Consider the following 23,795-nt stretch of genomic DNA (forward strand, 5'->3'; position numbering starts at 1 on the left):
CTTGATCCCCGGCGGGGGAGGCACCTGAGTACTCTGGTAGGCGTCCGAAATGGTCGATCTAATCCAACGGGCTAAGGTAGGCCTAGAAGCAGGGAGGCCCTTGCGCCGACCTGTGGTTAGCACAAAAAGAGAGGTGCACCGCCTAAGCGCAGCGGTGCGAGACACATAGATCCGGAGAGCACGCACCAGATCTAGAGTATGCAGCGCTTTTTCAAAGCGATGCACAGGGGCTGGACAGAAGGAAGGTAGGATAATCCACGCTTTGACGGCTGAGATAATCTGCCTCCCAGTTTTCCACACCTGGGATGTGGACTGCGGATATGGTGGACTTGGAGTCCTCCGCCCATTGAAGGATGCGTTGTACCTCCAACATTGCCAGGCGGCTGCGTGTCCCGCCTTGGTGATTGATGTAGGCAACCGCTGTCGCGTTGTCTGACTGGACTCGAATGTGCCTGCCCGCCAACAGGTGGTGAAAAGCTAGGAGAGCTAGAAGCACGGCTCTTGTCTCCAGCACATTGATTGAAAGGGCTAACTCGGACGGAGTCCAAGTGCCCTGCGCTCTGTGGTGGAGACATACCGCTCCCCAGCCGGATAGACTGGCATCCGTGGTGAGAATCACCCAGGACGGGGCCAGGAAGGAGCGTCCTTGGGACAGGGAGAGGGGCCGAAGCCACCACTGAAGAGAGCTCCTGGTCCGTGGCGACAGAGCCATTAACCTGTGTAAGGAGGAAGGCCGCTTTTCCCAACAGCGGAGAATGTCCAGCTGCAGGGGGCGCAGATGGAACTGGGCAAAGGGAACAGCCTCCATGGACGCCACCATTTGACCCAGCACCTGCATCAGACGCCTGAGGGTATAACGGCGGGGCCTCAGCAGAGAGCGCACCGCTAGCTGGAGAGACTGCTGTTTGACTAAGGGCAACTTCACAAGTGCCGGCAAAATCTCGAACTGCATCCCTAGGTACGTGAGACTCTGGGTCGGAGTCAGAGTGGATTTGGGAAGATTGACAATCCACCCGAATTTGGCTAGGGTGGCGAGAGTGAGCGAAACACTCCGCTGACAGTCTGCGCTGGATGAAGCCTTGACTAGAAGGTCGTCCAGGTAAGGAATCACTGCCAACCCCTGGAGGTGCAGAACCGCAATCACTGCTGCCATGACCTTGGTGAATACCCGAGGGGCCGTGGCCAACCCGAAGGGGAGAGCCACGAATTGGAAATGATCTTCTCCTATTGCAAAACGTAGCCAACGCTGGAGTGAAACTGCAATTGGCACATGCAGATAGGCATCTCTGATGTCGATGGACGCCAGGAAATCCCCTTGGGTCATTGAGGCAATGACTGATCGCAGAGACTCCATGCGAAAGTGCTGCACCTGAACATGCTTGTTGAGAAGCTTGAGATCCAGGATGGGCCGGAAGGTACCGTCCTTTTTGGGAACTAGGAAGAGATTTGAGTAGAAACCTCTGAACCGTTCCCGGGCGGGAACTGGTACAATTACTCCGTTGGCCTGCATTCTATCCTGTAGCCGTGGGAGATGATATCTCTCACCCACTGATCGGAGACGTGTTGAAACCAAGTGTCGCCAAAGTGGGAGAGCCTGCCACCGACTAAGGACGTTGCCGGAGCGGGCAGAGAGTCATGAGGAGGCTGCCTTAGTGGCAGCACCTCCTGCGGTCTTCTGTGGACGCGCTTTTGGGCGCCAGTTGGATTTCTGGTCCTTGGCTGAGTTAGCGGACGAGGCGGAAGGCTTAGAGGACGACCAGTTGGAGGAACGAAAGGAGCGAAACCTCGACTGATTCCTACCCTGGGCAGGTTTCCTGGTTTTGGTTTGTGGCATGGAAGTACTCTTCCCGCCAGTAGCTTCTTTAATAATTTCATCCAGCTGTTCTCCGAACAGCCGGGACCCAGCAAAAGGGAGCCCGGCAAGGTACTTCTTAGAAGAAGCATCTGCCTTCCACTCTCGAAGCCACAAGATCCTGCGGATAACGAGGGAATTAGCCGAAGCCACCGCAGTGCGGTGAGAAGCCTCCAGCATGGCAGACATGGCATAAGATGAAAAAGCTGAAGCTTGAGAAGTTAAGGCAACCATCTCGGGCATAGATTCCCTGGTGAGGGAATGCATCTCCTCTAGAGAAGCAGAGATGGCTTTGAGAGCCCACACTGCTGCAAAAGGTGGGGAAAACGCGGCCCCCGCCGCTTCATACACGGATTTGGCCAGAAGGTCAATCTGACGGTCAGTGGAATCCTTAAGGGAGGTGCCATCAGCCACCGACACAACGGTCCGGGCTGAGAGCCTAGACACCGGAGGGTCTACCTTTGGGGAATGAGCCCACTCCTTGACCACCTCAGGTGGAAAGGGGAAACTGTCATCAGAACCACGCTTTGGGAAGCGTTTGTCAGGACAGGCCCTGGGTTTGGTCACAGCGGCCTGAAAACTGGAGTGGTTAAACAACACACTCTTTGCTCTCTTAGGCGAGGTAAACTGGTGCTTTTCTGCCAGAGAGGGTTGCTCCTCTGATACTGGCGGATTGAGATCCAGTACAGAATTAATGGAAGCAATCAAGTCACTAAGATCTGAGTCACCCTTGGAAAGATCAATGGGGTACATGGAGTTAGCCTCCGAGCCCCCTGTAAAGGCATCCTCCTCATCCTGCGAGTCAGCTCTTGAATCAGAGCCGCGGGATGAGGAGGGAGAGGAAACCCTGCGTCTCCTCTTAGGAGGACGGGGTCTGGGCCCTGATGATGAATCCTCTGTGAACTCCGGTGGACGGAGGTCAGAAGATAGAAATCCTAAGGGACCCTTAGCAGTAGAGGCACCCTGTGAAGGGGGCTGATGCATATTCATCAAAGTCCTGGACAGAAGTCCCATGGACTCAGCAAAAGACTGGGAGATAGACCTAGAAAAGGATTCTACCCAAGCCGGGGGTTCAGCCACAGGTGCAGGAGCAGCCTGAGAGACCACTGGGGGTGAGACTCCAGGCTGTGGCACCTCCAAGTTAGAGCAGACATTACAATGTGGATAGGTGCTCGGTTCAGGCAGCAGGAGCTTACATGCAGCGCATACAGTATAAAGCTTTGGAGCCTTGCTCCTCGTGTGAGACATGCTGCTGGAGTGGGGGCTCTGCAAGAGAATGAACCCCAGAGAGTATTACAGAGGTCCACAACCAGAGACCGGTTGTGGCTTACCAGACCGCTGGAAGCGGTGTTGTGTGCCCTCCAGATCCCGAAGCCCGGACCCCCAATGCACAGCACCTCAGCAGGGATGCAGAGTGCAGGCCAGCGCAGAGTGAACCCTGTCTGAGAAAATGGCCGCCGGAGCGAAGAGAGGGGGCGGGACTTGGGGCGTTCCTGGAGGAGAGCGGGATCTGGAGGGCCATAGAGACCTACAGGGGAGGAGACACGCACAGCAGTGGGGAGTGTCCCTCCCCTGTGCAGGACGGCCGCCGGGAGGAGCCGAGCCTGTCCCTCTGCATGAGTGACATGCGAGGGCAGTGAACAGAAACTAGGCCTCCGGCAAAGCCGGGGCCTAAATTTGAGCGGCGAGGCCGACGCGCAGGCACCATCGGCGCGGTTTCGGGCGACAGCTAGAGAACCCGCCGGAAATGCCAATAAATACAGTAAGCACACTCTCCCCAAACAATAAAGCACAGGGACCTCCAATATATAAACGTCTCAGGTACTTAGCTGCTGAGACGCAGGGCCAGGTCCCTGGGGATGAGTGCTCCGGTCCACCAGGGTCCTGAAGGGCTGTGGATGGAGACCGGTCTCCTGCCAGGCATGGAGACCGTGCTGGCTCCCACTTCAAGCCAGAGCCCAGGAGGGATGGTGAAGGAGCACGGCATGTAAGGTTCCAGCCTTGGAAATCAACCTTACAACACCACCGACACAGTGGGGTGAGAAGGGACATGCCGTGGGTCCAGACGTGGACCCGCACTTCTTCAATCTCATTCCAAAAAGGAAAAAATCATATGAGAATGCATGTGTGGATGTATGCCTCCTGAACACAAAGTGATAAACTGGCTGGGACTGGCTCACCAGGGGGTGTATAAGCTCAGAGGGAGGAGCTACACTTTTAAGTGTAGTACTTTGTGTGTCCTCCGGAGGCAGAAGCTAAACACCCAAGGTCTGGGTCTCCCAAAGGAACGATAAAGAAATTACCTTTTGCTATGGTAATGAGGTTTGCTGGCCACGGGGGCGGGCTATAATTCGTGTTATCCCCCCTCTTGCCGCTGTTCTCCGTCCCTCAGTGTTCATTTAGATAGATGAGGCCGCCGCCCTCATCTTCCGCAGTGCTCCGGAAACTCGCGCATGCGCAGTGGCACTATCGCGAGACTGAGCACGGTTTTCAAAACGCGAGCGCCAGTGAGGTTATTGCGCAGGCGCGAGATTATGGGAGGCGCTGTGAATGTCATCACCAGCGTCATCCAAGTACCTGTCCATAATCTCGCGCCTGCGCAATAACATCACCGGCGCTCGCATTTTGAAAACAGTGCTCAGTCCCGGGATAGTGCCACTGCGCATGTGCAAGACTCCTTGAGCACTGCGGAAGATGAGGGCGGCGGCCTCATCTATGTACATGAACACTGGGGGACGGCGAACAGCGGCAGGAGGGGGGATAATAGACGAAATACAGCCCGCCCCCGGGGTCAACAAACCTCATTATCATAGCAAAAGGTAATATTTTATAAAGTTGTTATTTAGGTATTACTCACAGCAAGTTGGGCTGCAGTGTGTACATCGCCCTGGTTGCTTTTTTTATATTTAGTGTAGGGACCTACAGACATGAGGTCCCTTGACGAGGGTGTAGGCTTACGTTTTATGGCCATAAATACCAACAAAAACCTCATATTTTTTTGTTTGTACAGGATACAGCCAGGCCCCTTTCTGTTGGGCCTTGCATTGTAGAGTGTCTGTCCGTGCATGATATACAGTGGAGTACGGCTTGGCAGCCCGCCTGATCTAATAGAAGGGCGTTACCTAATAGGCTGCGGGTTTGTGACTGTGTCATCTGCATGTGAACAGCGCTCTATGCAAGCCACTTGTGTGCAGTTTTATCATCTAGCAGTCACCTCCCCTCCATTCCATGAAGGTGTGTGTGTGATGTGCTTCTCCTGCACCTGTGATGTCTCCACTTAGTGGGGGTTTAGCTGTATCCTGCTAGAGCATCAGTTTTTGGCCAGGGCGATGTACACACTGCAGCCCAACTTGCTGTGAGTAATACTTGATTTTTGGAGGACATTATCCTCTTATTGTTGCTTTTTTTATATTTAGTGTAGGGACCTACAGACATGAGGTCCCTTGACGAGGGTGTAGGCTTACGTTTTATGGCCATAAATACCAACAAAAACCTCATATTTTTTTGTTTGTACAGGATACAGCCAGGCCCCTTTCTGTTGGGCCTTGCATTGTAGAGTGTCTGTCCGTGCATGATATACAGTGGAGTACGGCTTGGCAGCCCGCCTGATCTAATAGAAGGGCGTTACCTAATAGGCTGCGGGTTTGTGACTGTGTCATCTGCATGTGAACAGCGCTCTATGCAAGCCACTTGTGTGCAGTTTTATCATCTAGCAGTCACCTCCCCTCCATTCCATGAAGGTGTGTGTGTGATGTGCTTCTCCTGCACCTGTGATGTCTCCACTTAGTGGGGGTTTAGCTGTATCCTGCTAGAGCATCAGTTTTTGGCCAGGGCGATGTACACACTGCAGCCCAACTTGCTGTGAGTAATACTTGATTTTTGGAGGACATTATCCTCTTATTGTTGCTTTTTTTATATTTAGTGTAGGGACCTACAGACATGAGGTCCCTTGACGAGGGTGTAGGCTTACGTTTTATGGCCATAAATACCAACAAAAACCTCATATTTTTTTGTTTGTACAGGATACAGCCAGGCCCCTTTCTGTTGGGCCTTGCATTGTAGAGTGTCTGTCCGTGCATGATATACAGTGGAGTACGGCTTGGCAGCCCGCCTGATCTAATAGAAGGGCGTTACCTAATAGGCTGCGGGTTTGTGACTGTGTCATCTGCATGTGAACAGCGCTCTATGCAAGCCACTTGTGTGCAGTTTTATCATCTAGCAGTCACCTCCCCTCCATTCCATGAAGGTGTGTGTGTGATGTGCTTCTCCTGCACCTGTGATGTCTCCACTTAGTAGGGGTTTAGCTGTATCCTGCTAGAGCATCAGTTTTTGGCCAGGGCGATGTACACACTGCAGCCCAACTTGCTGTGAGTAATACTTGATTTTTGGAGGACATTATCCTCTTATTGTTGCTTTTTTTATATTTAGTGTAGGGACCTACAGACATGAGGTCCCTTGACGAGGGTGTAGGCTTACGTTTTATGGCCATAAATACCAACAAAAACCTCATATTTTTTTGTTTGTACAGGATACAGCCAGGCCCCTTTCTGTTGGGCCTTGCATTGTAGAGTGTCTGTCCGTGCATGATATACAGTGGAGTACGGCTTGGCAGCCCGCCTGATCTAATAGAAGGGCGTTACCTAATAGGCTGCGGGTTTGTGACTGTGTCATCTGCATGTGAACAGCGCTCTATGCAAGCCACTTGTGTGCAGTTTTATCATCTAGCAGTCACCTCCCCTCCATTCCATGAAGGTGTGTGTGTGATGTGCTTCTCCTGCACCTGTGATGTCTCCACTTAGTGGGGGTTTAGCTGTATCCTGCTAGAGCATCAGTTTTTGGCCAGGGCGATGTACACACTGCAGCCCAACTTGCTGTGAGTAATACTTGATTTTTGGAGGACATTATCCTCTTATTGTTGCTTTTGTTATTTAGGTCTGAAAGGGGGGCCAGTAGTAAGATGAACCTTTATAGAATGCAGCCCATGAGCTGCAGAAGGGGATTCTTTTAGTTTAATAGCGAAAATTCTGGTGACAGGTGCCCTTTAAAAAAGAACATTTAAAGATATCTTCCGGGGTTAGAATTACATTTAAATGGAATATATCAGCAGGTTTTTGCTATATACAGCAATCTGGGAGCAGCATAATATATAGCAAGAAAGGCTGATTCCAGGTATGTGTCACTTACTAATCCTTCTTTGCCTGAAGTAGATGTAACAGTACTAAGGGGTACTTCTCACACAGCGAGATCGCTAGAGAGATCGCTGCTGAGTCACGATTTTTGTGACGCAGCAGTGACCTCATTAGCGATCTCGCTGTGTGTAACACTGAGCAGCGATCTGGCCCCTGCTGTGAAATCGCTGTTTGTTACACACAGTGATGGTTCATTTTTTGGACGTTGCTCTCCCGCTGTGAAGCACACATCGCTGTGTTTGACAGCGAGAGAGCAACGATCTGAATGTGCAGGGAGCAGGAGCCGGTGTCTGGCAGCCTGCGGTAAGCTGTAACCAAGGTAAATATCGGGTAACCAAGGGAAGCCCTTTGCTTGGTTACCCGATATTTACCTTGGTTACTAGCGTCCGCGGCTCTCAGGCTGCCAGTGCCGGCTCCCTGCTCACTGCACACGTAGCCAGAGTACATATCGGGTAAATAAGCAAAGCAGTTTGCTTATTAACCCGATGTGTACTCTGGCTAGGAGTGCAGGGAGCAAGCGCTAAGCGGTGTGCACTGGTAACCAAGGTAAATATCGAGTAACCAAGCGCTTGGTTACCCGATATTTACCTTAGTTACCAAGCGCAGCATTGCTTCCACGTGTCGCTGGGGGCTGGTCACTGGTCGCTGGTGAGATCTGCCTGATTGACAGTTCACCAGCGACCATGTAGTGACGCACCAGCGATCCTGACCAGGTCAGATCGCTGGTGGGATCGCTGGAGCGTCGCTAAAGTGTGATGGTACCCTTAGTCTTCTGGGCTGTGTATGACCTTGCCCACACCTGACTGGATGCTTCCTGTTTACTTTGTGCATTGTCATCAAGCTGTTACTCAATGGTTACACAGATTGGTCTAACTTGCATGTGAGACCTAATTAGGCAGTGATACTCTCCTGCTGATAAAATGCTGATTGTATTAAAATTACAACACTTAGCCTAATAAGTGACATATGCATGTAATCAGGCTCTTGTCCACTATATTATTCTGCTCTTAGAAAAAATAGCAAAAAAAAACAGATGATAGATTCCCTATAACACAGTATTGTACTGCAGAACTTCATCTATTTATAGTACTTAAAGGGAACCCTATCCTAAGGTTTTTCCTGTACGGAGTATGGCCAGCACCTATTAGCCCTCACATACAGCATTCTAGAATGATGTATATAAGCCCCCAAGCAACTCTGTAAAACATAAAAAAAAAAAAAAAAAGACCTTACATTATACTCAACTACATTGCAGTCCAGTCCGATGAGCGTTGCTGGTTTGGATCCAGCGCCTCCTTTCTTCTTTTGATCGCATCCTCCTTATCGGTTTCATGTGGCTGACGCTTCCTATGTCATCCACACCGTGTCTTCCATTGTGATCTGGCTCTAGCGCACTTCTATTTGCCCTGCCAAGGGCAGAGCAAAGTACTGTAGTGCGCATGTGCCAGGAAAGGCCAATGAGTGTCGGTGCAACAATACTGTCTTCTGCCCTAGGTAGGACAGAGAGAAGTGCTCCTGCTCCAGAGCGTGATGGTAAATACTGTGTGGATGACGTATGATGTGTCATCCACACTGAGTAGGGAAAGACGACAGTGGCTGCAAGAGAGGAGGCGCTAGAGCAAGACCCGCGACACCCATTGGCCCGGACTGAGTATAATATAATTCTCATTTTTGCATTAGCAGAGTGGCTTGGAGACACATATATATAGCATTCTAGAATGCTGTATAAGGGCTTATAGGTGCGGTATCAAAAGAGAAAAAACCTACCAAAGGAGCACAGTGTCTGAATTGTGGCCTATAAATGACGCACAACCCTAGGCCAGGCAGGTCAGTTAGCACTATATACATGCATCACACATGACAGGTTCACCAATATACCACCTAAAATGAAAAGGTCCACACACATCCAGCAAAAATGGATAAAATGTGCCATACCTCAATTGTGAGATATTGGTTGATATTTTGGCCCGAAATATGGAAACTCGCAATCCATGTCACACTTTCGAGTCAATTTTTGCAGGATGTGTGTGGACCTTTTCATTTTAGGTGGTATATTGGTAAGCCTGTCATGTGTTATGCACTCATATAGTGCTAACTGACCCGTCTGGCCTAGTGTTGTGCGTCATTTATAGGCTATAGTTCAGACACTGTGCATCTCGCGTATCTGTGTGAGATGCACTTATATATAGTGCTGATTAACCCGCCTCACCTAGGTTTCTGGTGTCATCTATAGGTTTCAATTCAGACACTGTGCATCACACCTATGTATGTGACGGATTCCCAGTGCAAGCCTTATCAGTGTGCACGTTTTTTGCTATATAGCCGCCCCTCCCCTTAGCTTGGAGGTTTGAGTGGCTGTATCAGCCGCATCTTGCACCTGGGCTGCGGCCGCCTTCAAGAGGAAGGTTCACCACATTCTTTGTGCATACATCATCTGGTCTGGCACCTTTGGTAGGTTTCTTCTCTTATAGGTGCTGACCCTACTTTCTATGGGAAAAACATGGTGAGAGGTTCCCTTTAAACTGCTCCAATTACTAATGTATAGAAAGCTGCAAGAGAAAACCACATAGAAGTAAAGCTTTTTAGTGACAATGATTCTAATCGCCTATAAAAAACATTTTGAACAATTTCAATAAAATAACTTTAAAACTTCTATGTTTTGTCTATAATTACCTAAGTATCTGAAATTCTCTGGAAAGCCCATGGTCTGTCTTGGCATCTTCAGGGAAATGCTTAAGAAGGTCAATCTTGGTCAAGAAAAAAAATGTTAAAATTATTACTAAGAAGGATAGTGATGCTAAATTGCTTTCGAACAAAACTAGTGATCAAAGGGAAACTGTTGACGATTTTTTTGCTTCCCCATCTGAAAGCAGCATAATGTAGGGGCAGAGACCCTGATTCCAGCGATGTGTCATTTAGGCCCGTTTCACACGTCAGTGAAAAACACTGACGTTCTTCATTGACGTGTAAAACACGCACATGTCCCTCCGTGTTCCGTGATTCACGGCACACGTAGGTTGTCCATGCACAATCCTTGATACGTGATCCGTGATTGCATATGGACATTACTCACCTGCCTTCGCTCCTGCTGTCCATGGTGCTGAATTTCTCAGCTCTGCAGCGTCCGCCACCCGCTCTCAGCAGCTACTTCCTGGTCGGCTATTCCTGCTCTCATGAATATTCATGAGCCAGGCAGGAGCTGCCGAGAGCGGAGGCTGCAGAGCGAATCGCAGGCAAGGTAAGTTGAAAATATTTAATAAGGGGGCCTTAGGCTAAGTTCACATGTCCGGTGATCATCAATTTCAAATGGGATCAGCAGGAGTTAATTATCTTAAAAGAGCAAAAAAATTGTGGAGACACTTTTTTGTCTGGCCAAAAAAAAAAAAAAAAGGATTGCTGCTGGATCAGTCCTATTAACATTTACGTCTATGGAAAATGAATCTGTGAAACAGCAATCGTTTTTTCTTCCAGTAAGAAAAAAAACAGTTCCGTTTCTAATGCAACAGTGTAAAATGGATGATTTACTTCACAGTTCACATGTCCAGTTATCATCTATTTGAAAATGATCCAATAAGAAAAAAAGCAGATCGGTTTCTAATGGAAGAAATATAGATGGATATTTCTCAGATCCGTTTTACATAGATTTCAATGTTAAAAAATAAAACAGATCCTGTTGCAATCAAGTTTTTTAGCTTCACAAAAAAGTTGTGTCTGCACCACTTTATTGTACTGTTTCAATAACATTGCTGCTGGATTTAGGCTACTTTCACACATCAGTTTTTTTCCATCAGGCACAATCCGGAAAAAAATGGATAAAATGGATCGGACGTCGCATCTGTTTTATCCCCATTGATTTGTATTAGCGCCGGATTGTGCTGGATGGCATCCAGCGTAATTGGCTTATGCGGCGGCCGGATGGAACGTCTCTTGTAACGTTTTTTGACTCTGACAAACGCATCGCATTACAATGGAAGCCTATTGACACCAGATCCGGCGTAATGCGGCAAAAAACAGATGCGGTTTTTTTAAACTGAGCATGCTCCAATTTTTGTAAAAAACGGACCCAGCTAAAAAAAACGGACGAAACGGATGCAAAAACAGATGCGCCGGATCCGTTTTATGACGGATCTGGTGTAACGGATCCGTCAAAAAAAGGACCCGGCGGATCCGTTTTTGCATATTCTGCACCGGATCCATTGCATCGGGCACACGCCAGATTGTGCCTGATGCCAAAAAACTGATGTGTGAAAGTAGTCTAAGTGATTACCGGACATTTGAATGTAGCCTCACTGCCCTGCCTACTGCAGTTTGCGAAATCTGCAGCAAATAAAGAAGGGAATTTTGTTACTTACCGTAAATTCCTTTTCTTCTAGCTCCTATTGGGAGACCCAGACGATTGGGTGTATAGCTACTGCCTCCGGAGGCCACACAAAGCATTACACTAAAAAGTGTAAGGCCCCTCCCCTTCTGGCTATACACCCCCCGTGGGATCACGGGCTGCTCAGTTTTAGTGCTAAAGCAAGAAGGAGGAAAGCCAATAACTGGTTTAAACAAATTCACTCCGAAGTAACATCGGAGAACTGAAAACCGTTCAACATGAACAACATGTGTACCCGAAAAAACCAAAAATCCCGAAGGAAACAGGGCGGGTGCTGGGTCTCCCAATAGGAGCTAGAAGAAAAGGAATTTACGGTAAGTAACAAAATTCCCTTCTTCTTCGGCGCTCCATTGGGAGACCCAGACGATTGGGACGTCCAAAAGCAGTCCCTGGGTGGGTAAAGAAATACCTCATGTTAGAGCTGCAAAGACAGCCCTCCCCTACGGGGAGGCAACTGCCGCCTGCAGGACTCTTCTACCTAGGCTGGCGTCCGCCGAAGCATAGGTATGCACCTGATAATGTTTGGTGAAAGTGTGCAAACTCGACCAGGTAGCTGCCTGGCACACCTGTTGAGCCGTGGCCTGGTGTCGTAATGCCCAGGACGCACCCACGGCTCTGGTAGAATGGGCCTTCAGCCCTGATGGAACCGGAAGCCCAGCAGAACGGTAGGCTTCAAGAATTGGTTCTTTGATCCATCGAGCCAGGGTGGATTTGGAAGTCTGCGACCCTTTGCGCTTACCAGCGACAAGGACAAAGAGTGCATCCGAGCGGCGCAGAGGCGCCGTGCAGGAAATGTAGATTCTGAGTGCTCTCACCAGATCCAACAAATGTAAATCCCTTTCATACCGATGAACCGGATGAGGACAAAAGGATGGTAAGAAGATATCCTGATTAAGATGAAACGAGGATACCACCTTAGGGAGAAACTCCTGAATGGGGCGCAGCACTACCTTGTCCTGGTGGAATACCAGGAAGGGAGCCTTAGATGACAGCGCTGCTAGCTCAGACACTCTCCGAAGAGACGTGATCGCTACCAGAAAGGCCACTTTCTGTGATAGTCGAGAAAGTGAAACATCCCTCAGAGGCTCGAAGGGCGGCTTCTGGAGAGCAACTAGTACCCTGTTGAGATCCCATGGATCTAACGGCCGCTTGTACGGGGGAGCGATATGACAAACCCCCTGCAGGAACGTGCGCACCTTAGGAAGTTGTGCTAGACGCTTCTGAAAAAACACGGATAGCGCCGAGACTTGCCCTTTCAGGGAGCCGAGCGACAAGCCCTTTTCTAACCCAGATTGCAGGAAAGAAAGAAAAGTAGGCAATGCAAATGGCCAGGGAGACACTCCCTGAGCCGAGCACCAGGATAAGAATATCTTCCACGTTCTGTGGTAGATCTTAGCAGACGTGGGCTTCCTAGCCTGTCTCATGGTGGCAACAACCCCTTGAGATAATCCTGAAGACGCTAGGATCCAGGACTCAATGGCCACACAGTCAGGTTCAGGGCCGCAGAATTCAGATGGAAAAACGGCCCTTGGGACAGTAGGTCTGGCCGGTCTGGTAGTGCCCACGGTCGGCCGACCGTGAGATGCCACAGATCCGGGTACCACGACCTCCTCGGCCAGTCTGGGGCGACGAGTATGACGCGGCTGCAATCGGATCTTATCTTGCGTAGCACTCTGGGCAAGAGTGCCAGAGGTGGAAACACATAAGGGAGCCGGAACTGCGACCAATCTTGCACTAGGGCGTCTGCCGCTAGAGCTCTTTGATCGCGAGACCGCGCCATGAAGGCCGGAACTTTGTTGTTGTGCCGAGACGCCATTAGGTCGACGTCCGGCACCCCCCAGCGGCGACAGATTTCCTGAAACACGTCCGGGTGAAGGGACCATTCCCCTGCGTCCATGCCCTGGCGACTGAGGAAGTCTGCTTCCCAGTTTTCTACGCCCGGGATGTGAACTGCGGATATGGTGGATGCTCTTTCCTCCACCCACATCAGAATCCGCCGGACTTCCTGGAAGGCTTGGCGACTGCGTGTCCCTCCTTGGTGGTTGATGTATGCCACCGCTGTGGAATTGTCCGACTGAATTCGGATCTGCTTTCCTTCCAGCCACTGCTGGAAGGCTAGTAGGGCAAGATACACTGCCCTGATTTCCAGAACATTGATCTGAAGGGTGGACTCCTGCTGAGTCCACGTACCCTGAGCTCTGTGGTGGAGAAAAACTGCTCCCCACCCTGACAGGCTCGCGTCTGTCGTGACCACTGCCCAGGATGGGGGTAGGAAGGACCTTCCCTGTGATAATGAGGTGGGAAGAAGCCACCACTGCAGGGAATCCTTGGCCGACTGGGAAAGAGAGACTTTCCTGTCCAGGGACGTTGACTTCCCGTCCCATTGGCGGAGAATGTCCCATTGAAGTGGGCGCAGATGAAACTGTGCAAACGGGACTGCCTCCATTGCCGCCACCATCTTCCCTAGGAAGTGCATGAGGCGTCTTAAGGAGTGCGACTGACCGTGAAGGAGAGACTGCACCCCTGTCTGTAGTGAACGCTGCTTGTCCAGCGGAAGCTTCACTATCGCTGAGAGAGTATGAAACTCCATGCCAAGATACGTTAGTGATTGGGTCGGTGACAGATTTGACTTTGAAAAGTTGATGATCCACCCGAAAGTCTGGAGAGTCTCCAGCGCAACAGTCAGGCTGAGTTGGCATGCCTCTTGAGAAGGTGCCTTGACCAGAAGATCGTCTAAGTACGGGATAACCGAGTGTCCCTGAGAGTGCAAGACTGCTACCAGTGCCGCCATGACCTTGGTGAAAACCCGTGGGGCTGTCGCCAGACCAAATGGCAGCGCTACGAACTGAAGATGGTCGTCTCCTATCACGAAGCGTAGAAAACGCTGGTGCTCTGGAGCAATCGGCACGTGGAGATAAGCATCTTTGATGTCTATTGATGCTAGGAAATCTCCTTGGGACATTGAGGCAATGACGGAGCGGAGGGATTCCATCCGGAACCGCCTGGTTTTCACATGCTTGTTGAGCAGTTTTAGGTCCAGAACAGGACGGAAAGAGCCGTCCTTTTTTGGAACCACGAAGAGATTGGAGTAAAAACCTTGCCCTTGTTCCTGAAGAGGAACAGGGACCACCACTCCTTCTGCTCTTAGTGAGCCCACCGCCTGCAGAAGGGCATCTGCTCGGTCGGGATGTGGGGAAGTTCTGAAGAACCGAGGCGGAGGACGAGAACTGAACTCTATCCTGTACCCGTGAGACAAAATGCCTGTTACCCACCGGTCCTTGACCTGTGGCAGCCAAATGTCGCAAAAGCGGGAGAGCCTGCCCCCGACCGAGGATGCGGAGAGAGGAGGCCGAAAGTCATGAGGCAGCCGCCTTGGAAGCGGTTCCTCCGGTTGCTTTCTTTGGGCGTGATTGAGCCCGCCAGGAATCTGAGTTCCTTTGGTCCTTCTGAGTCCCTTTGGACGAGGAGAATTGGGCCCTGCCCGAGCCTCGAAAGGACCGAAACCTCGACTGTCCCCTCCTCTGTTGAGGTTTGCTTGATCTGGGCTGGGGTAAGGAAGAGTCCTTACCCTTGGACTGTTTAATGATCTCAGCCAATTGCTCACCAAACAGTCTGTCTCCAGATAATGGCAAGCTGGTTAAACATTTTTTGGAAGCAGAATCTGCTTTCCATTCCTTTAACCACAAGGCTCTGCGCAAAACTACAGAGTTGGCGGACGCCATTGAGGTCCGGCTCGTAGAGTCCAGGACTGCATTGATAGCGTAGGTCGCAAACGCAGACATTTGCGTCGTCAAGGACGCCACTTGCGGCACTGCTGGACGTAAGATAGAGTCCACCTGTGCCAGACCAGCTGAAATAGCTTGGAGTGCCCACACGGCCGCGAATGCAGGAGCAAACGACGCGCCGATAGCTTCATAGACAGATTTCAACCAAAGGTCCATCTGTCTGTCATTGGGATCTTTAAGTGAAGCCCCATCTTCCACTGCAACTATGGATCTAGCCGCAAGCCTGGAGATTGGGGGATCCACCTTTGGACACTGGGTCCAGCGTTTGACCACGTCAGGGGGAAAGGGATAACGTGTATCCTTAAGACGTTTGGAGAAACGCTTGTCTGGATAAGTATGGTGTTTCTGCACTGATTCTCTGAAGTCAGAGTGGTCCAGAAAAGTACTCAATTTACGCTTTGGATATCTGAAATGGAATTTCTCCTGCTGTGCAGCTGCCTCCTCTGCTGAAGGGGCTGGGGGAGAAATATCCAACAGCCTATTGATGGCCGCTATAAGGTCATTTACCATGGCGTCACCATCAGGCGTATCCAGATTGAGTGCGGTCTCAGGATTGGATTCCTGATCACCCCCCTCTGTCTCATCATACAGAGACTCTTCTCGCTGAGACCCTGACCAGCGTGATGACGTGGAGGGTCTCTCCCAGCGAGCTCGCTTAGGCTGCCTGGGACTGTCATCCGAGTCAGAGCCATCAGCCTGTGATGCCAGGGACCCCCTTGGAGCACGGATAAGTTCCAACTGAGGGGGACCAGGGAGCATTGACTCAGCAGTGTCCATGGTCTGGGTAACTGGCCTGGACTGCAAGGTTTCCAGTATCTTTGTCATAGTCACAGACATCTTATCAGCGAAAACTGCAAACTCTGTCCCCGTCACCGGGGCAGGGTTCACCGGTGTCTCTGCCTGGGTCACTACTATCATAGACTCCGGCTGCCGAAGCGGCACAGGGATCGAACATTGCACACAATGGGGGTCCTTGGAACCTGCCGGTAGATCAGCCCCACATGCGGTACACGCCTCGTATACAGCCCGTGCCTTGGCACCCTTGCGTTTTGCGGATGACATGTTGTTGTCTCCTTAGAGCAGTATAGGGTATAAGCCAAGAAGCGACCGCAGTGCAATATGTATATATATATATGGCACAGTAAAAGTACACCAATAACAACACTGTGGCACTAGTGGGGCCAGCACATATGTGCCGCTTACCGCCCGCTGAAAAGCGGGTGTGTGGTCGCCAAAATCCCTTGTCTGGGTCTCCCAGAGCCTGTGTCCGTTCTCCAGCCAGACTGCATGCAGGAATGGCTGCCGGCGTCCTGTGGAGAGGGGCGGGCCCTGGGCGTATACAGACAAAGTGCGGGAAACATGCGTCCCACTGTGCCCAGTGAGAGGGCTGGAGCATGTAAATAAGGCTCCAGCCCTCGGCGCTGCCTATTGCACAGCGTCTCTCCCCTTCCCTGATTGACAGGGTGGGGGCGGGAACGAAGCGGAGCTAGGCCGCAAAAGCCGGGGACTAGATTTATAAGCGCCGCCGTCGTAAAAGCACGGTCGGCGCTAAGTCCCCGGCGCACCACAAGTCTCAGCCGCGCCGCCGCTCTAGGGGCGGTCGGCGCGGTAGTTCCCAACCATAAAGTACCTGAATGTTGCAGGGCCTTGTCCCTGAACGGTACCCAGCTCCGTATCCAGCAGGTTCTATGGGTCTGTGGATGGAGCCCGGCCTCAGGGCTTGGGGGCCGGTAAGATCCCACTTCCTCAGAGCCCCTCAGGGGGATGGGGAAGGAAAGCAGCATGTGGGCTCCAGCCTCCGTACCCACAATGGGTACCTCAACCTTAACAAACACCGCCAAAAGGAATGGGGTGAGAAGGGAGCATGCTGGGAGCCCTATATGGGCCCTCTTTTCTTCCATCCGATATAGTCAGCAGCTACTGCTGACTAAAACAGTGGAGCTATGCGTGGATGTCTGACCTCCTTCGCACAAAGCTTGAAAACTGAGCAGCCCGTGATCCCACGGGGGGTGTATAGCCAGAAGGGGAGGGGCCTTACACTTTTTAGTGTAATGCTTTGTGTGGCCTCCGGAGGCAGTAGCTATACACCCAATCGTCTGGGTCTCCCAATGGAGCGCCGAAGAAACTATGATTTTATCAGTTCTCTGAATGCCAAAATCTGTATAACCCCACCCATCACACTGATCTGCAGCTTCCTGCCCATGTACAGTGGTGGGGGTGAGGCTATACAAAACTCATGAATATATTTCACTACTTGGCAACAGGTTTACTAGTCATCAAACGATAATCTCCTACTGATAAAACAGTTATTTCATCAAAACTACAGTAAGCATCCTAGTAGGTGACATATCACTGGGAGCAGGGTCTCTGTCTCTACATTATGCTGCTCTCAGATCAGAGAGCAAAAACCTAGTGACAGATTCCCTTTAAAGAAATTAGAGGGTATCAAATAAAGAATATTGCTTGTCCAGATTCTGCTGCTCAGTAAAGGTGCCATCAATGGACAAGCAGTTTTTGCTTGCTGCACTTGTGTGCGGTGCTTGTGTGTTTCTAATTTCAACTCCTTAATGACATATATGTCAAAGTATATTCTGTGTACCACTTATTTGGTACAACTGTCCACACGGTTGTAAAGCTGAAATGGATTCCAAAAAAGTCCAAAAGGCACCTAAGGCTATGTGCGCACTAGAAAAGTGATTTTTCTCAAGAAAATTTCTTGAGAAACTTCTGGGAGTTGAAGATTACCGAGGGTAAAAACGCAGTGTGCGCACAGGGCCTAAGATTTTCTTCCACAAAAAAAACTTTATTAATCCCAGCATACACATCAGAAAAAAATACAATGACAATTTTTCTTATCTGTACACTGGGATTAATAAAGTTTTTTTCTGGATGAAAATCTTTGGTGCTTTGGACTTTTTAGAATTTATTCCCTTAACGACATATGACGTACTCTGCACGTCATATGCTTGCTCCCTGAATTTGATGTGGGCTTGTAAACCGAGCCTGCATCTTTCCCGGCAGACGATGGCTAAAATATTCTGCCATCATGTACCTCTAAGAGCCGCAGGTGTAGTGGAGATGTTTTCCGGCAGAGAGGTGCGCTATTTTAACTGCGCACTCCTGCGACACACCAATGGGTTGCCATGACAGAAAGGGGTCTGCTGTAGATCCCCGTGCCTAACATCTCGGTTCTCCTGTGAAAGGCACCCTGTAACTAGCGCACAAAGGATACAGTGATTCTTGCTATATATAGCAGTACTATGGCATTGCTGTATATAGCACAAATCATCAGAGGGGCGCAGAATTAAGTTCCCTAAAGGGACTAACATACAGGAAAAGGTAAAAAAAAAATTTATATTATATATATATATATATATATATATATATATACACTAGAAGGTGGCCCGATTCTACGCATCGGGTATTCTAGAATTTACGCATTGTGTAGTTAATGTATGATTTTTGTTATATATATAGATGTTGTTGTCTGTAGTTACCAAGTGTTTGTGTAGGGCGCTGTACATGTTCTGGGTGTTGTCTGGGTGTGGCGGGGGGTGAGAGCGGTGTTGTTTGTGTGTTGCGTTATTTGTGGAGCGCTGTGTGTCTGTATCGTGTGTGTGTGTTGCGCGGTTTGTGTGGGTGTGGGGTGTGTGTGTGTGTTTTGGGGGGAGGTATGTTTTGTGCAATGTGTGTGTTGTGTGGTATGTGCGTATATTTGTGTGTGCCGCGGTGTTTGTGTGTTGGGTGTTGTGTGTGTGCGGTGTTGTCTGTGTGTGTGGGTGTCTGTGTAGGGCAGTGTTTGTGGTTCCCAGTGTGTGTGGTGTGTTGTGCAGTGCGTGTGTGGCAGTGTGTGTGTGTGTGTGTGTTTTGAGGGGAGGTGTGCACTCCCCATCGTGCTCCATCCCCCATGTTGCGCACCCCCCCATCATGCTCCATCCCCACTCCCCATTGTGCTCCATCCCCCATGCTGCGCATTCCCCATCGTGCTCCATCCCCCATGCTGCGCACTCCCAAACGTGCTCCATCCCCCATGCTGCGCACTCCCCATCGTGCTCCATCCCCCATGCTGCGCACTCCCCATCGTGCTCTATCCCCCATGCTGCGCACTCCCCATTGTGCTCCATCCCCCATGCTGCGAATTCCCCATCGTGCTCCATCCCCCATGCTGCGCACTCCCAAACGTGCTCCATCCCCCATGCTGCGCACTCCCCATCGTGCTCCATCCCCCATGCTGCGCACCCCCCATCGTGCTCCATCCCCCATGCTGCGCACTCCCCATCGTGCTCCATCCCCCATGCTGCGCACCCCCCATCGTGCTCCATCCCCCATGCTGCGCACTCCCTATCGTGCTCCATCCCCCATGCTGCGCACCCCCCATCGTGCTCCATCCCCCATGCTGCGCACTCCCCATCGTGCTCCATCCCCCATGCTGCGCACTCCCCATCGTGCTCCATCCCCCATGCTGCGCACTCCCAAACGTGCTCCATCACCCATGCTGCGCACTCCCCATCGTGCTCCATCCCCATGCTGCGCACCCCCATCATGCTCCATCACCTATGCTGCACACTCCCCATCGTGCTCCATCCCCCATGCTGTGCACCCCCCATCGTGCTCCATCCCAAATGCTGCGCACTCCCCATCGTGCTCCATCCCCATGCTGTGCACCCCCCATCGTGCTCCACAGTCACACATCAGACAGTATACACGCACACATCTGATCGCATACACTCACACACACACCCCACTTCTCCCTGTGCCCACCGGTAGGCAGTCCCAGCAGCTGTGCTGCACGCTGTGCTCCTCTTCCGACACTCACAGATCCGGACGCATACACTCACACACACACAATGATGATATCGCACATACGCGCTCACACAATCACAACATCCGGAGATACCACATGCTTCTGGCCATGTGATCCTCCGGCAGGTCCTGGAAGGTCACTGCACGCACAGGATCGCCGCCGAGAAGCAAGCGATATCACGGGATGTTGTGAGTATGTGGATGCGATCTGATGTGTGTGTGAGGTGTGTGTGAGAGTGAGTGTGATCTGATGTGTGTGTGTGTGTGTGTCTGTTCTTATGTGTGTGCGTGTGTGTGTGTTCTGCCGCTGCAGGACCTTGATGCGCTCACCTCGGGGCGAGAGGCCATTCCGTGTGGGGGGCGGAGCCTGGGCGAGCGGCCAATCTGTAAGGGGGGCGGAGCCGAGGCGAGCGGCCAATCCGTGCGGGGGGAGGAGCCGAGGCGAGCGGCCAATCCGTGAGGCCGAGCGGCCAATCCGTGCGGGGGGGCGGGGCCATGGCGAGCCCAGCGGCCAATCCGCTGTTTGTTACCATAAGGACATGGCCAATCCGTGCGGGTGGGGGGGGCGGAGCCGAGGCGAGCGGCCAATCCGTGCGGGGGGAGGAGCCGAGGCGAGGCGAGCGGCCAATCCGTGCGGGGGGGGCGGGGCCATGGCGAGCCCAGCGGCCAATCCGCTGTTTGTCACCGTAAGGACATGTCACCGTAAGGACACAATTTTGGAGCAAGACAGACAGACAGACAGACAGAATAAGGCAATTATATATATATATATATATATATATATATATATATACACATATATATATATATATGGTCAGATTAGCTTGATATTGCTGCATTTGTAAAAAGTCTGATCAATCAAAATATAAAATAAATTACTACTCTCGGTAAGCGTCACAACAAGAAAAAAAATCAAAAAGCCAGAATTGCATTTTTTGGGCTGCCACAACAGCACAAAAGAGACTGTCATAACTGACAATGAAAACATCCTATCTACCTTAAAATGATTAATAAGAAGATCATTTTGTGTCACAAAAAACAAGCCCTATGTCCACAAAGTTGAAAACCGCACAGCTTTTGGACAATGGTGACACAAGTGAATTTTTATTTATTTATTTAATTTTTTTTTTTTTTTTTTTTTTTATTATTAACAGATTTCAGAATTTTTTTTCACCACTTAAAACAAAAACTATGCATCTTTGGTATTTCTGCAATCATATTGCAAGGTCTTTTTTTCTGGTAAAATGAACAGTGTAAATAAAAATAAATAATTGCAGAATTGTGCTTTTATTTTTTGCAATATTGCCACACTTGGAATTTTCCCTTGGTGTTCAGTAAAACACATGATAAAATAGATGTTGTCATTCAAAAGAACAACTTGTCCAACAAGAAAACAAGTCCTCACAATGCTATGTTGACAGAAAAAAAATAGTTATGGCTCTTGGAATAAGAGGAGGAAAAACAACAAAAAAGCACAAAGATAAAAAAAAATAAAAATAAATCGCCCTGTGCTTAAGAGGTTACTGTGAAGCAGACTGGGCTTAGTATTCCATACAGTATTTTGCTGTGGGCAGATGGCAGGGAAGTTGCACATCACATTTGGGACATACATCCTTCCATACATCTTATTAGATAAAAAAAAAATAATGGATGAATTGGATTGGCTCACAAAGGTGATGGGATATCTTTCTTTAGGCAACTTTAGATATTTGGATCAAGTATGTCAAAGACACAAGGAACAATTATTGCATATCTGTACATATGCAACTACTGTATGTTTAGCAAACACTAAGGCTATGTGCGCACTAGAAGAAGGGAATTTTGTTACTTACCGTAAATTCCTTTTCTTCTAGCTCTTATTGGGAGACCCAGACGATTGGGGTATAGCTACTGCCCTCCGGAGGCCACACAAAGCACTACACTAAAAAGTGCAAGGCCCCTCCCCTTCTGGCTATACCCCCCCGTGGTATCACGGGTTCTCCAGTTTTAGTGCCAAAGCAAGAAGGAGGAAGCCAATAACTGGTTTAAACAAATTATCTCCGAATAACGTCGGAGAACTGAAAAACCGTTCAACATGAACAACATGTGTACCCGCAAACAACAAAAAAATCCCGAAGGACAACAGGGCGGGTGCTGGGTCTCCCAATAAGAGCTAGAAGAAAAGGAATTTACGGTAAGTAACAAAATTCCCTTCTTCTTCAGCGCTCTATTGGGAGACCCAGACGATTGGGACGTCCAAAAGCTGTCCCTGGGTGGGTAAAGAGATACCTCATGTTAGAGCTGCAAAACAGCCCTCCCCTACGGGGATGTCACTGCCGCCTGCAGGACTCTTCTACCTAAGCTGGCATCCGCCGAAGCATAGGTATGCACCTGATAATGTTTGGTGAAAGTGTGCAGACTCGACCAGGTAGCTGCCTGGCACACCTGTTGAGCCGAAGCCTGGTGTCGCAAAGCCCAGGACGCACCCACAGCTCTGGTTGAGTGGGCTTTCAGCCCTGAAGGAACCAGAAGCCCAGCAGAACGGTAGGCTTCCAGAATTGGTTCTTTGATCCATCGAGCCAGGGTGGCTTTAGAAGCCTGCGACCCCTTGCGCTGGCCAGCGACAAGGACAAAAAGTGCATCTGAACGGCGGATAGGCGCCGTGCGAGAAATATAGATTCTGAGTGCTCTCACCAGATCTAGCAAACGTAAGTCTTTCTCATACCGGTGAACCGGCTGAGGACAAAAAGAAGGCAAGGATATATCCTGATTAAGATGAAACGAGGATACGACCTTAGGGAGAAACTCCGGAATGGGGCGCAGCACTACCTTGTCCTGGTGGAACACCAGGAAGGGAGCCTTGGATGACAGAGCTGCCAGCTCAGACACTCGCCTAAGCGATGTGATCGCAACAAGAAACGCCACTTTCTGTGACAGGCGAGAAAAGGAAACGTCCTTTAGAGGCTCGAAGGGCGGCTTTTGCAGAGCAACTAGTACTCTGTTCAGATCCCATGGATCTAACGGCCGCTTGTACGGGGGCACAATATGACAGACCCCCTGTAGGAACGTGCGCACCTTAGGAAGACGTGCTAGACGCTTCTGAAAAAACACAGATAGTGCCGAGACTTGCCCTTTAAGGGAGCTGAGCGACAAGCCCTTTTCCAACCCCGATTGCAGGAAGGAAAGAAAGGTGGGCAATGCAAATGGCCAAGGGGATACTCTCTGTGCAGAGCACCAGGATAAGAAAATCTTCCACGTTCTGTGGTAGATCTTAGCAGACGTTGACTTCCTAGCTTGTCTCATTGTGGCTACGACTCCTTGAGATAATCCTGCGGACGCTAGGATCCAGGACTCAATGGCCACACAGTCAGGTTCAGGGCCGCAGAATTCTGATGGAAAAACGGCCCTTGGGACAGTAAGTCTGGTCGGTCTGGCAGTGACCACGGTCGACCGACCGTGAGATGCCACAGATCCGGATACCACGATCTCCTCGGCCAGTCTGGGGCGACGAGTATGACGCGGCTGCAATCGGATCTGATCTTGCGTAACACTCTGGGCAAGAGTGCCCGAGGTGGGAAGACGTATGGGAGCCGGAACTGCGACCAATCTTGAACTAATGCGTCTGCCGCCAGAGCTCTTTGATCGCGCGACCTCGCCATGAATGCCGGGACCTTGTTGTTGTGCCGGGACGCCATTAGGTCGACGTCCGGCACTCCCCATCGGCGACAGATTTCCTGAAACACGTCCGGGTGAAGGGACCACTCCCCTGCGTCCATGCCCTGGCGACTGAGGAAGTCTGCTTCCCAATT

The 23,795-nt window shown here is 50.4% G+C and overlaps 1 protein-coding gene across 4 annotated transcripts in view; it reads right to left on the bottom strand.

Annotated features, from left to right (window-relative positions):
* The window catches only part of CEP290 (centrosomal protein 290), a 451,099-nt gene that overhangs the window by 10,537 nt on the left and 416,767 nt on the right, over window positions 1-23,795 (bottom strand). For all 4 annotated transcript variants that reach the window (XM_075344782.1, XM_075344781.1, XM_075344784.1 and 1 more), the window contains one exon: window positions 9,715-9,788. In XM_075344782.1, the coding sequence (XP_075200897.1) occupies window positions 9,715-9,788 (74 nt within the window). The remainder of the gene's footprint in view (window positions 1-9,714; window positions 9,789-23,795) is intronic.

Source organism: Anomaloglossus baeobatrachus, chromosome 4, assembly GCF_048569485.1.
Source record: "Anomaloglossus baeobatrachus isolate aAnoBae1 chromosome 4, aAnoBae1.hap1, whole genome shotgun sequence".
NCBI lineage: Eukaryota > Metazoa > Chordata > Amphibia > Anura > Aromobatidae > Anomaloglossus > Anomaloglossus baeobatrachus.